This window comes from Sturnira hondurensis, unplaced genomic scaffold (assembly GCF_014824575.4).
Source record: "Sturnira hondurensis isolate 20B ecotype Veracruz unplaced genomic scaffold, ASM1482457v3 Scaffold0021765, whole genome shotgun sequence".
Classification (NCBI taxonomy): Eukaryota; Metazoa; Chordata; class Mammalia; order Chiroptera; family Phyllostomidae; genus Sturnira; species Sturnira hondurensis.
Window position 1 is genome coordinate 530,984 of NW_028094396.1, and position 15,987 is coordinate 546,970.

At 48.0% G+C, this 15,987-nt stretch overlaps 1 protein-coding gene across 7 annotated transcripts in view; it reads left to right on the forward strand.

Moving 5' to 3' along the window:
• Positions 1 to 15,987, forward strand: part of KALRN (kalirin RhoGEF kinase) — a 706,454-nt gene that overhangs the window by 488,103 nt on the left and 202,364 nt on the right. For all 7 annotated transcript variants that reach the window (XM_037033686.1, XM_037033687.1, XM_037033688.1 and 4 more), the window contains exons 28-33: positions 1,011 to 1,103; positions 5,918 to 6,029; positions 7,810 to 8,000; positions 8,433 to 8,534; positions 9,816 to 9,958; positions 12,890 to 12,992. In XM_037033686.1, coding sequence (XP_036889581.1) covers positions 1,011 to 1,103; positions 5,918 to 6,029; positions 7,810 to 8,000; positions 8,433 to 8,534; positions 9,816 to 9,958; positions 12,890 to 12,992 — 744 coding nt within the window. The remainder of the gene's footprint in view (positions 1 to 1,010; positions 1,104 to 5,917; positions 6,030 to 7,809; positions 8,001 to 8,432; positions 8,535 to 9,815; positions 9,959 to 12,889; positions 12,993 to 15,987) is intronic.

Sequence of the window (15,987 nt, forward strand, 5' to 3'; positions counted from 1 at the left end):
TGGGGCCAGTGACCCTTCTCTGGTCTTCCTGGCTATAACCAGTGAGAATGCTTACTGTTATCCTTCGTGGCTGTCTATTTCACGTGTGGGAGTATTATCAGCCAGCTAGATTGTAAGGTTCTTGAGGGAAGAGACTGAAGTTTACCCTCCCCTAACTGTCATTACACCTGGACCTTGGGGGATGGAAGATCACTTTGGAGGCAGGTTAGAGAGTGGACTAAAATAAGAGACTAGAGACACAAACAGCAGTTGGAGGCCACGGTCATAGCCTGGGCGTGAATGATATGGATGGTGTGGGTGAAAATAGACAGAAAAGACTCGTCTTCCCCAGTTGTCAGGGGTAATGGAAGGGAAACAACTGATAATGGCTGCACGGTTTCCAACTCAACAGACCTGAAGAATGAAGGAGGTATCCTTGATCACAACGAAAAAGTTGTAAGGAGGGAGTGGTGATTCTAAGGATGCATTCAATTTAAAGAGAGGAGGAATGGGAAATGAGATGTATCCTTGTGCAGTTTTAAGAAGGAGACCACAGGCAGATAAATACGCAGGAGCCATGGACAGAAATCAGAGCCTCACTCTCAGCCTTCCCTCTATTCTCATCTTCCCTTTTATCCCCCTTTCATTTCCTCCATTCCGGGTTTATTTCCTTTCACTTCTTCTTCTTCACCTCCTCTTTACCTTCCTGTCCAATATTTACCTTATCACTTTCTTTTTTCCACCTTTGTCTTTCTCTATTTCTTCTTAATGTCCATTTCTGTTTCACAAGTCTGCTTTGTTTCCCTAAAGCTCCTCCCCTCTTGCCATCTCTCCATTTTCTTTCTATTGATTATTTATGTATGCACCTTAGTCTGTCATATGTGTCTTCTGCTTCCCTCTCCCCATCAAAGAACAGTTTCTCATAATCACCTTTTTTCTTTTGTCCTCTCTTCTTACTCTGCCTGCCTCCTCCCAGAACACACACATGTGCCTGCTCCTCCGTGTCTAATGGTGCCGTTTTCACCCCGTAGGAGATACAGCAGCGGCATGGTCTGGCCAACTCCATCTCTTCCTACCTAATTAAGCCCGTCCAGAGGATTACCAAGTACCAGCTGCTCCTGAAGGTACCTCCCCTCCCCTCTGCGTCACCCCCTACCACACAAGTGCCCAGGCCCAGGGAGTCCCACCTTTGTCTGAGGGTGGAAAAGCTTCCACCTGAAGACCTTGCCTCTACCTAGAGCTTAGCTTCAGAGAGGAGCCGTGCTGGCATTGCTGGCTCCAGACTGCATGTCCTGCCCTGTGAAACTCCAGGTCTCATTCAGTGGGAGCAGGAGCAGGTCATGACGACTTTCACAGCCACCCACCTCTGTACAGCTTTTAGCGATTGCCACCCCAGGCATTGGCTGGTACGTAGAGCCTCTCCTGTCCTTCCCTCCTAGAGAAGATCCCCCGTAGTGGCCCCTGCTTCTGATAGGATCAAAGGCCAAGGCCTTATGGGCAGTGTCAGTCTGCGTGGGCACTGGAGTCCAGGGCAGTACTGGCCATTGTCTTAATCTCTGTTTGTCAAGGCTATGAGGCTTTTTGGAGGAAATACTTGAAGATTGCCTATTAAAACACAATGACACTCTTATGTCTGTAGGATCTCATATTTTAGAGGTTTGGAGCCAACCAAGAGATTTGGATTTCTCTAAAATCTTTTGTTTTAAGTTGAATAATAAAATGATGGAAAATACTAAGTAGTTTGGGCTGATTCTTCTCAGAGGAGAATATACTGACAGTCTGAAAATATGACATTTCCCCACAAAAAGCCCAGGAAATTGGTATTATAGACAATTATATAACCCCTATCTATCTTAATTCTTTTTTAAAAGATTTAATTTATTTATTTTTAGATAGAGGGGAAGAGAGGGAGAAAGAGAGGGAGAGAAACATCAATGTGTGGTTGCCTCTCACACACCCCCACTGGGGACCTGGCCTGCAACCTAGGCATGTGCCCTGACTGGGATTCGAACTGGCAACCCTTTGGTTTGCAGGCTGGCACTTGCAGAATATCACATATTCTAGCTTCACAGAATCTGAAAACCAGTCTAGTTTCATATCTAGATTTCCAGTCATGTTAGAGAGTGTACCCATCGTTAAGTCCATGGGGTTCCTGGCTTAGCACCCGTGGTTCTGGGATGAGCACAGAGGGGGCAGCAGTGAGCCTGTGCCCTGGACGTCGTTTACCCCTCTAGGTCAGGGCAGGGCCCTGTTCCACCCTTTCCCTTCAGCCTCCTTCTTCAAACCTCCTTCCTGTCTCCAAGAAGAGACCACGGGCTCTTGCTCCCAGGCACTCAAGTCATCCAACTGCAGAAATGACTAGAGAATTACAATGTGTCTTCATGCCCCTGGCCTTTACTGAGGACTAGTATGAGAAATAACAAAGTGCAGGACACCTCGGCTGTTCTGGCAGGAGCACTTTTGAAGGTGTCCTCTTTGTTATGGGGTTTCCTATGTAAAGACCCAAAATTCTCACAAGATCTCCATGTGGCGTGTTGGGGGTGGGGGGAACACGTGTGCTGAAAAATTGGTGTGCTTTCGACCTTCAGTCACAGGAGCTTTAGGGCCTCCTTTACCTGTGACTGTCAGTTAGCATCGAATTTGGTCACTCACAGTAGTTTCTCCTTAGCCCAGACCTGTACACTCTAATTATTCACCCCCTTCCCTATCCCACATCATGCTTGACCCTTCTAAATGATTTTTCTTATGCCAAACAATTTTTTAAATTTACTTTTGTCTTTTTTTAAAGTATCCCCAAGGCTTTTGAGGAATTGAGGGGTAGGGGTAGGAACCAGCTCACCCATTTGCACTGGCAGTACCTCACATTGATTAAGATGCAGTTCCCAGGGGACAGCTGTTCACCTCTCCCTGTAACACCCAAAAGGCTGAGGTTCCGAGGATTAATTTTGTGACGCAGACAAGGGAGGAAAGTGGAGAAAGGATGGGCCGTCCCCTGTTTTGCTCTAGGCGGGTGGGCCCTGGCCCTTCATTCTGTGTTGAATGTTTTAGGGAGATATGACTCTGCGGGACTGACAAGGGCAAAAATAAAGTAGTGGGAATTTGGTTGTGAAGAAATGGTAGAACCATTGGGAAAAAAAAACACTTAAGGTAATTTTGGCCTCTTTTAAATGTGCTGGTGGCAGAGTGCCTGCTGAGTAAAAGAAAAGAGTTTGCTGAGCTTTAACTATAAATAAATAATCTGGAATTCATTTTCTCATTAAAGTCCATTTTATTCCAAGTAAATTGATATTTAATTACCAGTATTCTCTGGGATTCCTCACTATAGGTGTTATATGACAGCAAAAACTTCCTTTTGCAGTGTATATTAAATGTGAGGCCTTCGCTTTATCATAAACTATAGCCAGAATCCAAATAGAGCTTATTGGCTTTGCTGGTTGATGAACAGACTTGCCAGATTGCTTTGGGGGTGAAACTAATTGTGTTTTCTGTTGTAAATGGAAGCATATTTCTTATTTCTCTCTTACGTTTCTGCCTAGGAGTTCTGTTGATGATGTATAAAAACAAGGGCTGAGAGGGTTAGAATTAGGAAAGTGGTGAGGAAAATCAGAGTTCAGGTTGGCAGAAGGAAATGCCACCTTCTCGGCAACGATTGAGGTTATACTGCCTGGTACCAAGGACAGAGCCGGGAGCTGAGCCCCTCTGCCTCATGTGCTCTGGGCAGTTCACCTGTTCCTCGGACACGCAAAGCTCCCTTCTTCGTGTGGAGTGTATCCAAGATAATACAAAAGGTTGGATTTTCAGACCAGATTCTCACTAATCAGCTATCCTACCGAGTATAAAGCTCTGCTAATACAGTCATGTGTGGCCTAATGACATTTCGACCAGCTATAGGCTGCAATATGACCATGATCCCGTAAGATTATAATGGAGCTGAAACAGTTCCTGTGGCCTAGTGATGCGGTGGCCATCATAATGCTGTAGCACAACCTATTACTCACGTGTCGTAGTGATGCTGGTCTGAACAAACCTACTGTGCTGTATAAGGATAACACACACAACTCTGTGCAGTACGTAGTCCTTGATAATGATAAAAATGACTGCTACTGGTTTATATACTTACTATTCTTTTACTATTTTAGAGTGTACCCTTTCTGCTTATTAAAAAATGTTTGGTATAAAACAGTATGCCGTGTTACACTGGCAGCAGCCTCATTTACCTCATTTCTCAATGGCTGTGTTTCCTCGTGCGCTTGGTTTAGTCTCACATTGTTTGTATAGTAACATGCTGTACAAGCTTGTAGCCAAGGAGCTGTAGTCTGTACCATATAGCCTTGGTGTGTAGTAGGCTATTCCATCTAAGTTTCTGTAAGTACATTTGGTGATGCTCACACAATGGCGAAATCAACTAGTTGATTTCTCAGAACCTATCCCCATTGTTAAATGGTGCACGGCTGTGATTCCAAGGATGCAAATAATCTTAAGGCAAAGGTAAAACAGAGAGAAGTCCAGAACTGCCAGCACCTTCAAGTCCTTTCTTGCAGCATTAGGATAGGCTGTGGCCCTCCTTAACATACAAGATTTCTAAAATACTTGTTGCATCATATCACTCACCCTGAAGAGAGCCATTGTGGTCATCAAGTCACTTTTTTCTTAGTTGCATAGCTTATGTGATACTTTCCAAGGAGCCATTCCCAAAAAGCCCCATATTCTAGGTGTGTTTACCATAAGTCCTGGATAGGTAGGTCAGATCTATTCCACCAAGAGCATTCCACAGCAAGTATCATTAGTTTATTTGCTAGAAGGTCTGTCATTGACTTGTTTACAAGGTTTGATCTGGTCGGCTTCTTTCTTTCCTGGAAGTTCATCCCCACACATCCACCCATTCCCTGCCTCCCCTTGCCCCTAAACAAACCCCGCAAGAAGAGAGTATGAAGTGCAGATCTGTTGCTTAACTGTTTCCTTCCCAGTGTCCAAGTGAGCAAGATACAGTAACCCTGATAAGGAAAATGGAAGGCAGCATTTTTCTGATATGGCCTAAACTATCTAAATGGTCTTTATGATTCCTCAGATAGTGGGAAATTATGTTTTCTCCATCAATCAGACACTATATACCTTTTATGGAGATGGTAAAGACCTAGTTTCCAATGAGGAAGTAAGAGAGAGGCCATGCTCCAGAAGTCTCGGTGTGGTGGAGCACATGGAGGATCCAGGGTTGGCGAGGTGGGTGGATTCCTGGACTTGCATTTAAGAGACCTGGATTTAAGCCCTTGCATTGCCTCCAGTGAACTCTGTAACCTGGGGAAAATCCCAGTCCCTCTTGGTAACAGTTTCCCCATCTGACAATGAAAGGACTAGTCCAGGATCCCATCTGTTGGCCCCAGGTTAGGAACTCCTGGTCCATATGATCTAAAAATCTTTCGTAAGTCTGACACTCTATAAACCTAGAATGTCTGTAGCCCCAGATTGCCCCCAGTGTGGTGGAAGCCAGCATTCGGGCAGTAGAGGTGTGTAAATAAAAGTGGTGCTAGTCATGTGGCAATAAATGAATTCTGACCATTCCTGGCACACGCTTGTCTTCTCTTTACGATTCCACAGTACTGCACCTCCGTTCATGTGTTTTCCAGGGGCATCCCCTTCTCTAGGAGGGCAGTCAAGTGACCGAGAACACCCTGGTTGCCGACTTATAGTGTCAGCCATTTGGGAGTTGGATTGAATTGAGTTCGTTTGGATGAACTGAGCTGAGGAAGCTCAGTTGGGGAAAAAATTGTGGTTGACTTCTTTGGAGATAATCCCATCCCACACCACCCACTCTTCTTATAGCTTAGAGGGAACCATTATAGAGAATGAAGCTGGTGTGTAATTACCTTGTTGGATTGGTGGTGGGAGGGTAGGGAAGCTGGGGGAAACGGTTCTAATTGTGTTTGGACTTTTTCCCCAGGAACTTTTAACTTGCTGTGAAGAGGGGAAGGGGGAGCTCAAGGATGGCCTGGAGGTGATGCTCAGCGTCCCAAAGAAAGCCAATGATGCCATGCATGTCAGCATGCTGGAAGGTAGCTGTCCTCTCGGCCTCCTCGGGGAGCCTCCTCCTTTCTTAAGACCAGAGAGCTTGTATCACGGGAGGGAAGTAGCATGAAGTCAGGCGAGGGGCAAGGCTGGAAGAGAGGAGAAATGGCCGGTTGTCCCATAGGCCCTTGGGCTGTGTGCGAGGAGCTATACAAGGTCCGGTTCAGCTAACACCGCCTTCCAGGAATGAACGGCCTAAGCCATCTCAGTATAGGGGCACCTTGCTGCCTGTGAGGCGGTCTGGGAAAGGCCATCACCTTTACTGCAGGTGTGCCGCAGCCCTGACCCACCGCAGTCCCGTCCACCTGCAAAGCACTTGCATGGCACTTGTCAGCAGAATTAGTAGAAACCCTGCATGTGTGAACACACGTCTTCAGCCCTGTGCCCTTCTTTTCTTATTGTAGTAGAATATACATAACCTGAAGTTTCCCATTAGAACCGCTTTTAAGTGTATACAGTTCAGGGGCATTAAGTACATTCACACTGGTGTGCAGCTACTCCTGTGCCCTTCCTAGAAGGTGAGATAAGTCCAACCAGGTAAACCTGATAGGACTTCACCGAAGTACATTCAGTCCACTGGAACCATGTCCTGTCTTGGGACCCAGAAACCTGGTAGAGTGATTTTAACACTGCCAATCAAGTGTTTTTGATGCTGCAAGAGGAGATGAGCAGAGCAGCCATATTGGGGTGGAAGTTCTCAGTGAGTTTACTCATCCCCGTCAGGGCTGGCAAACAGGTGTTGCAGGAGATAAGTATACTTTGTTGTAAATATGTAAACACGTGAACTGTTATTTTTCATATAACAGCTGATGCTTTTTATCCCCCATCACTCCACCTCCCATCTATGAAACTCAATCTGGTCTCAATACTAATAGGTCACCTTTAGCAAGAAAGCCCTGATTCTACACACAAAGGAGCCCTGGTTACCTTCTCCAGACTAAGCACTAACCATCCAAATACATTAGTTTGTCACAATTTCTCCACCCCTTTCTGTTATGTTTGCACCCAGTCCCATCCCTGGGTGTAGCCTTCTCCTCTGGCCTTACCCTGACCTGTTATCAGGATCCAGCTACTCGGGGTATGGTCTGTGGATCAGCAGCAGTAACGTGAATGAGCTTCTCAGAAGTGCAAATTCATGGGCTCCACCCCACACCTACTCTGAATCCCAGTCTCTTGGGAGGTGAGTGGTGGGCAGCAGTCTGCAATCTCACAAGCCCTCTGGGTGATTCGTATGCACAGTAAAGTTTCAGAACTTCCGTTAAACATTTAAAGTGTTATAAATATAAACTCTTAAAGGTCTATGCATCACACAATATAAGAACAGTGGAGGGAAATTGTCCTGGGAATGGAATACGAGAAATAGAGCCACTACAAATAAAGTGGAATCAAGGGCATTCAACCCCTCAGTGTTTGTCCTTAGCCCCATGCTGAGCTCTGAGTCAGGGGTGCTGGGGAGCTGTGGGGTTCACCCTTGCAGGGGGTTCCAGACTGATAGTGGAGCTGTGGGAAGGCTGCCTGGATCTTTGCGGAAGATTCCACCAGTACCAGTTATGGGTGGGAGAGCCGGTGCAGGTAGGGAATCTGATTACAGTTCCAAAGAGCTGTCTGCTGAGTGCTCAGGAGTCTCAGGGACCAGCTGAGAGAGGACGCACTGTGGGAGCTGAGGGCACAGGGTTAGGGAAGCCTTTCTCTGAGTGGGGAGTGGAACAAGGCACCCTGACTGTGGCCCTAGAGAAACTCCATAGGGCGGAAACGGGTGTTTTTCAGGGTTCGACGAGAACCTGGACGTGCAGGGAGAGCTGATTCTCCAGGATGCCTTTCAAGTGTGGGACCCGAAGTCGCTGATCCGGAAGGGGCGGGAGCGGCACCTGTTCCTCTTCGAGATCTCCTTGGTCTTTAGCAAGGAGATCAAAGACTCTTCAGGACACACAAAATATGTTTACAAGAACAAGCTACTGGTAGGTTGGACAGGTGGGGTAGGACAAGACTCCCTGTTTTCATAGAGCCCTTGGGCAGGAAGGGATCTTGAACACTCAGCTCATCTCTCCCCCTGGCACCACACCAGAGCCATCCTGGACAAAAGAAAACACCTTCTATTTGGAAAGCTCCCCTGTCAACTCCTAATTCTACATTTTGGAGTTCACAGTTCTTCCTCTTTGCTTTTAGCACCGCCCTCTTCACCTTCCCTCCCTGCTACCTGCTAATCAGGCACCAGCCTGTAGGTCCTTTCATCCTGGGTAGATGAACAAAATATCCAGTCTGTTTGTTTGATTGACAGAAGCCCCTTCCTCGGTCCTCTCCTCTTTGTTGCCTTTCCCTTCCCACCCCAGCCCTAAGTTTCCCCACTGCCCTCCCCTTCCCCGCCTCTCACAGGCATTTCCTGTCTACAGACCTCAGAGCTGGGTGTGACCGAGCACGTAGAGGGGGATCCCTGCAAATTTGCCTTGTGGTCTGGGCGCACCCCATCCTCAGACAATAAAACCGTGCTGAAAGTAAGTACTGCTGTCTGCCGGGCACAAGACCAGGGCTGGGGGTAGAGGGGTGAGGGCACCTTACACCTAAAAGCTGGGGCCAGGAGACTCCACAGAGCACTGGGCCTGTTTTGGAAAGGACAGCATCGCATGGGTATTCAGAAGCAAATTCTGTCATCAAAGTGGACTCAACGTCTCCAAGACCAGTGGTCTTCTAAGTCCATGCCCTTGTGTGAGCACAGAGTGAAGAAGTCAGGACATGGCCTACTGGGCCTCTTCAACAGGGCCCACCCACAGATGTTCTGTCCATACGTCCCCTTCAAATGTCAAAGACAACAGTTGACCCTTTGACCAAAAGCACCTTGATTTGCTCCATATTAATTCAACTTTTTTTCCTGAACACCTTGTACATATAAGGCATTCCGCTCAGTGCTGCCGAGGATAGTCATGTGTAACTCATGGACCCTGTCCTCTGGGGATTTACATCCTAGAAGCTCTGTAAATGTTACTAGCATGGGCACTCTGCTGATGGAGAGGGAGGTAAGGAAAGGGCCTTTCAACAGGCAATGGCCGCAAGGAGTGCTTCCAGCTCTGCGGAGCATGCACGGCCTGGGGACTGAGTCGGTGCGTGTGGCGATGTTCGTCTCACTGAGGCGAGACCCTGCCTGCCCGTGCAGTGCCCACAGTCCTTAGGGAAGTGCCCATTGCTGAATTGCCCACATAGCTGCTCCCTGTCGTGAGACAGACTTACCCCCCAAAAGTTCCACAAAGACAAACGAGATTCGTGGAATGGGAGTGATGCCTCCAAGAAGCAGGTTTACAAAGCTAAAAACCCAATCGGCCATGCAAGGGGGTGAACATCCTGAGCTTTCTCCATACCAGTTGGTTATTAGCTGCTGCCTTCAAATGCCCACTCGCTGCCCCTCCTAGGGCTCCTCCCCAGACCACCGCAGAATCAAATTTTTTAACTGAAGCATTTATCCCTGACCTTGGGGGACCTCCAGAAACTGCCCCAGCCCCAGGGCAGAGATGAGTATTGGCCAATACTTCACAGATTATTAATACTTCGGAGTCGCCCCTGTAGAAGTCTGCACTGCATCTGAGGTTATAGCTCTGCTCCAGGAGTTAGAGAAGCATGTCCCGGGGATTGGAGAGTCCTAAGTACATAAAATGAGAAATAAGCTCCTCAGACATTTAATATCTTAAAACTAATGGGTGAAGCCTGCGAGAGGAGGGTTGAGAACTGTTTTGGTGGGATGAGGGGAGACGGGGTCCTGACTCTTCCTCCCTGTGGCACTCCAGGCCTCCAACATAGAAACCAAGCAGGAGTGGATCAAGAACATACGTGAGGTGATTCAAGAAAGGATCATTCACCTGAAAGGAGCTTTAAAGGAGCCAATTCAGCTCCCCAAAACACCAGCCAAACTGAGGAACAATAGTAAGAGGTAACCAGCGTCTCCTCCCAGTACTGCCTCACATGCTTCTGGGAGTGGGAGAGGGGTGAACCTTTGCTCCCATGGGGCGGTGTGCTCTGCAGGTGGTACCCGCCTCCATGAAGCCCCACTGAGTGCTACCTAAGACGAGTTATCTCCTCTTTAAGCATCTTGCCAGTTACTGTCCATTCCACTCAGCATGGCTTTGTTGAGCACCTCCTGTTTGACACACGCTCTGCAGGGGGCTACAAGAAGATAAAAAGGAAGTGTGAGATGAGTCCATTCCCTCCAGAACCACCTAAGTCATGTTTCACACATGAAAGAGAGAGACAAAGGAACCAGTACCAGTAGGACGGTGGGGGAGGCTTTAAGGAGAAGGTGGGCCGTGAGTGGGAAGCTCTCGGGCTTGTCAGACAGTGAAAGAGCTATGTGTACTGTCATGCATGGGGGTTGGTCTGACTGCCACACCCCCAGAGTCCTCCCAGAAACGCAGTGGGATCGGGCACAAGAGGGCTTATTTTTTGTGTCTTCACTTCTCTGGGCCATTCTGAATCCCGGTTTCCCTGAGACCAGTGGATGACTTCTTAATCTTAAGTATTTCTTTCTCAAGTCTCCATGTGGCAGTCACCTACAATGGCTCTTGGAGGGCACTTCAAAGGAAAGCATACATGAAGATTCAAAAATCTTCCTGTCAGTTTTGGGAAAAAGGCAAAAAGCAGAGACCTGGCAGTGAGGGTGGTAACAGGCTCTCCTCTCCTCCCCTGTTCATGAGTGGAATAAATCCAGAAGATTTATTGGACCCTTTGGCACCAACCAGGACGGACAGGTTGGAGCACCACCACAGGGGCTGGGTAGCAGTAGCACGGGCCCAGAGGGAGGTGGTGGCCAAGAGGAGGGCGTGACTGAGCTGGAGGGAGATTACCTCCGCCGGGCAAAAGCCCCAACACCTGCCTGGCCAGGATGTGGTCACCTCTTTGTGTTGGAAGGACAAATTATGGCTGTATTGGGAAAAGGGTTATTTTTATTCCAGTTACTGTGTCCAGAGTCCAGGTAAGGGATAGCCTTATTAAACACTAGAGACAGACCCTGTTGCAGGAAGGCCCTACATTAATAAGATAGAATGGGTCGTAAAGAGATGAATGTCCAGGACCATGGTGGGAAGGGAGATTCGGGTGAGGTTAGATAGAGTTACTTTGAAAAAGAGCCTGTTTCTCCTAGGGTAGGAGAGCATCTCTAGAACATGGAGTGGGCATATCTTGGAAATGCCTCTCACCTTCTCTCTGTCATTGTTCTGTGAAGAGACAGTGAGAAACCTCATCACACTCTGCAGAGAATAGCCAGGCAGTCTGTAACTTCATTAACTTGGCTTCCTGGATATGAGGACAGAGTTTGTAAAGCATTGAATCGGCTTGGGGACTACTACTCACACTCCCAGATGGGCTCCCGACCTCCCCCAGTACTGGTTTCATCTGGAGGGCCCAGAAGGGCCTGCTGCAGGCCAGAGTCGTGGGAAGCAGAAAGGACAGCCAGTTATCTGCAAGTGGGGGTGGCAGCGGCCCAGATATCTACAACAACAGATGATCTGAAAGCCCTTTATTTTTGGTTTTGAAATGCATCACATAATTTTTTACAGCAGATTTTTCTTCCTCTAAATATGTGGCTTGTGTTATTAAAATAAGTTGGCATTTTCCAAGCCCACAGGGGCAGGGCAGGGGGAGGGATAAAAGAGCAGTTGACTTAGAAATATTCTGGGTGGAAGAAAACACTTTTATGACTAGCAGACACTGTGTATGTACATGTGCAGCACATGTGTGCCCACATGCACACACATGCCTACCTGCACTCACAATTGTCATTGTTTAGACTCTTTGACACAGCTTCAGTATGTGGGTGTTTTCCCCGTGTGGTAATGGTCTCAGACAGCGAGCTCCCCTTCTTCCTGATGCCCTAACTTCTCCGTTAGCAGCATCAGGGGTGTGATTTCATAAAAGCCTCATGGAAAGAGCCGTCCCTCCCTGTGCTAACTTAGCCAACCTTTGGCCCACATCTCCTCCAGTTTTTGTTTGACACAGACCATTTAGCCTTCACCAGTTCCCAGGTATTTAATCCCCATTGGCCTGGTTAGGAGGTCAGTGAAGGATTGGGACACAGTGCTAAAGCTGGAGAGATAAAGGAGCGTGTGGGACATGTGGGACGGCTTTATGGTCCAGGAGACTAGGAAGGGGTCCGGAGGGCAGGGTGCACTTGGGAGACCGTGTTATCAGATGCTGAGGAACACAGCTGCTGTGGAATCTGTCACTGTTCTCCTATCTTTGAGAAGATGCCTTAGCCTTCTGTGTTTATCAGAAGTCATCACAAATAAGTACAAGATCAACGATGCCCATCAAAGTGAAGGCATCGAATTCCTCCTCCACACCCAGGAATTGAGGGTGGAATATCAGGAACTTCCCAAAGATAATCTCCCCTCGAGGAAATATTCAACTCCAGTTTCTAGAGCAGACAAAACAGGTCAAAAAATATGGGTTCTGTTTTCTTTACAGGCCAGCTATAAACCAAATGCGATCCTGTTACAGGATGCAGAAAAACCAACCCAGTCGATGGATAGAAGCCTGGGTCTAAGTAGGATATACCTCTTCCTACTGCCCAGTATGAACCTATTCCCAGTAAAAATGACTCTTCTGCACCATGGGCTGGAGGAGTTTGGGAGAAGGACTCATTTTGTGTTCCATCGTCAACAGAGTTATTATGTGTTTACTAAATACAAGAGGTTATGTCATTGAAAATCACACAGGGCTGCTCCTTTAGTGGGATAATTTTAGACAAATCCTTGCTAGAAATTTTTGAGGCTCTGCTCTGCCAGCCCAGCTGGAAATCCTGTGTGCTCTAAACCCACAGTGCTTCCCCCTACCCCCACCCCTGTTTTTTTTCCTCTTCTTCCTGCAGGGATGGAGTGGAGGATGTTGACAGCCAGGGGGATGGGAGCAGCCAGCCGGATACCATCTCCATCGCCTCGAGGACCTCTCAGAACACAGTGGACAGTGACAAGGTAGGACAGTGCCCCAACCTTCCTTCCTCTAAGACTTGTTGGCTTAACCACCCCTGAAGAGTAACCCCCCACCCAAATTTCTCCCATTATGGAGCCTGACCTCAGGAGCCAGTTGTCTTTGTAGGGCTGAAGAGGCTATGTCACACGTGGAGATCTTGTCTGAGGGGAAACTCGCAGGTTGTGAGAGTTCAACAGAAGTGGCGAGGGTGAGAAGCAAGAGTCTTGAAACCTCCTCTCCTGCTGAGGTGCCCCAGCTGGGCTGCTTGGGCCGCTCTACCTCTGGGAGGCTGGAGCTCAGGGAGCTGAGGCTGGGCTAGTTTCCTGAGACCTTAGTGGCTGTGACTGGCTCATATTTAGAATGATTCGAATGGACTCATCTCAAAGTTAGACCAAGACCAAGGATTTGGGGAATGGCCACAGAAGTGCGTTGGTGGGAGCCTCCTATGCAAAGGGGCTCCCGTGGGAATGATGATTTCTTCCCCTGGTGAGATATTGGGCTCAGTGCCTGAGAGGCAGAGGACCAGGAGATGGTGTGTGAAGCAGCGTGTAGGGATGTAGTGGTCTTGAGAGAAAGCCTGGTCACTTCCTTTCTTACATTTTGGAGCAAATAAACAAAAGTCAGTAGTTCTCATGGGAAGCGGGAGAAAGGAGATTATAGGCAGGACTCAGTGCATTTGCTGAAGTGAGAGGAAGGATTCAACGGTCTGAATTTGCCGCAGGGACACGCAAGGATTTGTCTCTGACCCACTCTCCTTTGTTTACCTCAGGGTCAGAGGAGTGTGAGATGATCTTTTGCTGCATATTAGTGATTTTATTGAAGAAGGTATGGATTTGCCAAGGTTGGCTGGCCCCAGTTTCTCTAGACCTAGTATTTGGGGTTGGTGCTCCAGCCTCAGTCGGCAGGCTGTGGCCCTGATTCCTCTCAGGGTTCTCAGTTATGGGTGTTTTTTCAAGATGATCTGCATTTTTAGGATCTTTCCTAATTTTTTTCTCACTGGGAAAAAAGACTATGCCCCAATCCTCCTGAGATCATGGTGCTAAACCACTCTCCATGGTAGCGTCAAAGGGCATTCAAAGTCATTCTATCTGACATCCTGCCTTCAAGTTACCAAGCCATTTTGACTATCAGAGTGAGTGCAAAATCGGTTTTTCACCACTTGTAAAAACATACAAAGAAAACTATTTCTGCACTTTCCTTTTCCCCTCTGATGTGTTGTTTAGAAATACAGCCTAGAATATCCTATGAATGAAAGTGCTTCTTTTTAAATAGTCAGTGGGTGGTAAGTGAAGTGCAGTGTTTCTCATGTCAGACATGGCCTGTCAGTTTCACGGGAAACTAACAAGTGCAGGGAACCCAACCCTTCCCACGGCCGCTCTGTCCTCCCCACAGCCCAGACTTGCCCAGACCCCTTGGGAGAGCTCTTTGTCCTTGGAAGCCGTTGGCTGCAGCCATGCCTTGCTTCTGGCGAGGTAGGTGAGGCTAAATGAGACTGTCCCTGACAGTGGCATTTCATTGTTTATGAAGAATTCTGGTGCCTGCACTGTTCTGTTCAGTCAGGAAACCGAGGCCCAGAAAGACAGAGTGACTTGCCCAAGAAACTTTTACTAGTTACTGGAAAAGCAGAAACTAGAACCCAGATCTTCCCCATTCATGGTTCCCCCTCCCCACTCTAAAAAAAAAAAAGTCACAGCATCAAACTCCCCGTGCTCAGATCACCTCAGCTGTTCGATCTTTGCTCACACTCCACAAAACCATTGGTCACATGTTCATGGAAAAGCACCTGCCATGTGCCAAGCTCTGTGCCGGATACTGTGGAGAAATGTGGACTATTTGTTGAGTGTGAATCCTTATTTGTGCAATCTTTGTGTCATGTGTGTCTCTACGGCCAGGCCATTAAGCCCCGATGAGGGCATCATTTATGTCTGTGTGTTTCACTGCTGTCGCCCCACAGCGCACCCCCAGGCAATCTGGAACTACAAGAGTGATTAACGGAGGGGACGTAGACCCTGATCTCAGAGAACTCCAGCATTAAAAGGCAGCTTAAACTGGTGATCTGAAAAGCCGCCAACCACACAAACATTGTGTTTTTAAATATGCTGAAGAAGCCTAGGAATTTCTGTACCTACAAACAGAAAGCTTTAGTCAGCTGGGGAAGCTGGTCTGTTGGGCGCATTACCCCGAAGCACCTTCTCAAACCTTGGGAAACATGGGCAGCGAGTCGGGAGATGACCAGAGAGTCTGTGTTCCATACACAAGGCCTGGAAAGCCGCTCAGAAAGTCACACGTTCAGAATGAGGCACCTTCTCAAACCTTGGGAAACATGGGCAGCGAGTTGGGAGATGACCAGAGAGTCTGTGTTCCATACACAAGGCCTGGAAAGCCGCTCAGAAAGTCACACGTTCAGAATGAGGCACCTTCTCAAACCTTGGGGAACATGGGCAGCGAGTCAGGAGATGACCAGAGAGTCTGTGTTCCATACACAAGGCCTGGAAAGCCGCTCAGAAAGTCACACGTTCAGAATGAGGCAGAGTGCCCGTCGGTGACCACGCGCTGTAATTTAGAATGTTCTTACTTGTCTAACACGGAAGAGTGATAACAAAGCAGCCCCGTGTCCTTGACCCGCACTCCCCTTCATCAGAGGAACCATTCATTGCTATCTGTAAATTCTCCCCTAACTAGACCAGACGACCAGGAAACTGGTCTCCATTGGTTCCCAGGTGGTCTGGCAAACAGACCCAGAAGTAGAAAAAGATAACAAAGTGGATCGATTAGGGTAAATAGAACCATACTCAGCAGAAGGGCAAACTCAGGAGGCTGTGGATAGGGGATGGGCAGAGACACCTCGCAGGGATCAGGGTCCTTTAACAGTGGGTTTCTAGGAGAGGCCCCCATCTTCCTCTTCTACTCCAGAGGAATTAGAACAGCGGTACTACTGGGCTGGGTAGGTGAGGAAGGCATAACCATCAAAAGGGCCACGACAGGCCAAATTTGCGT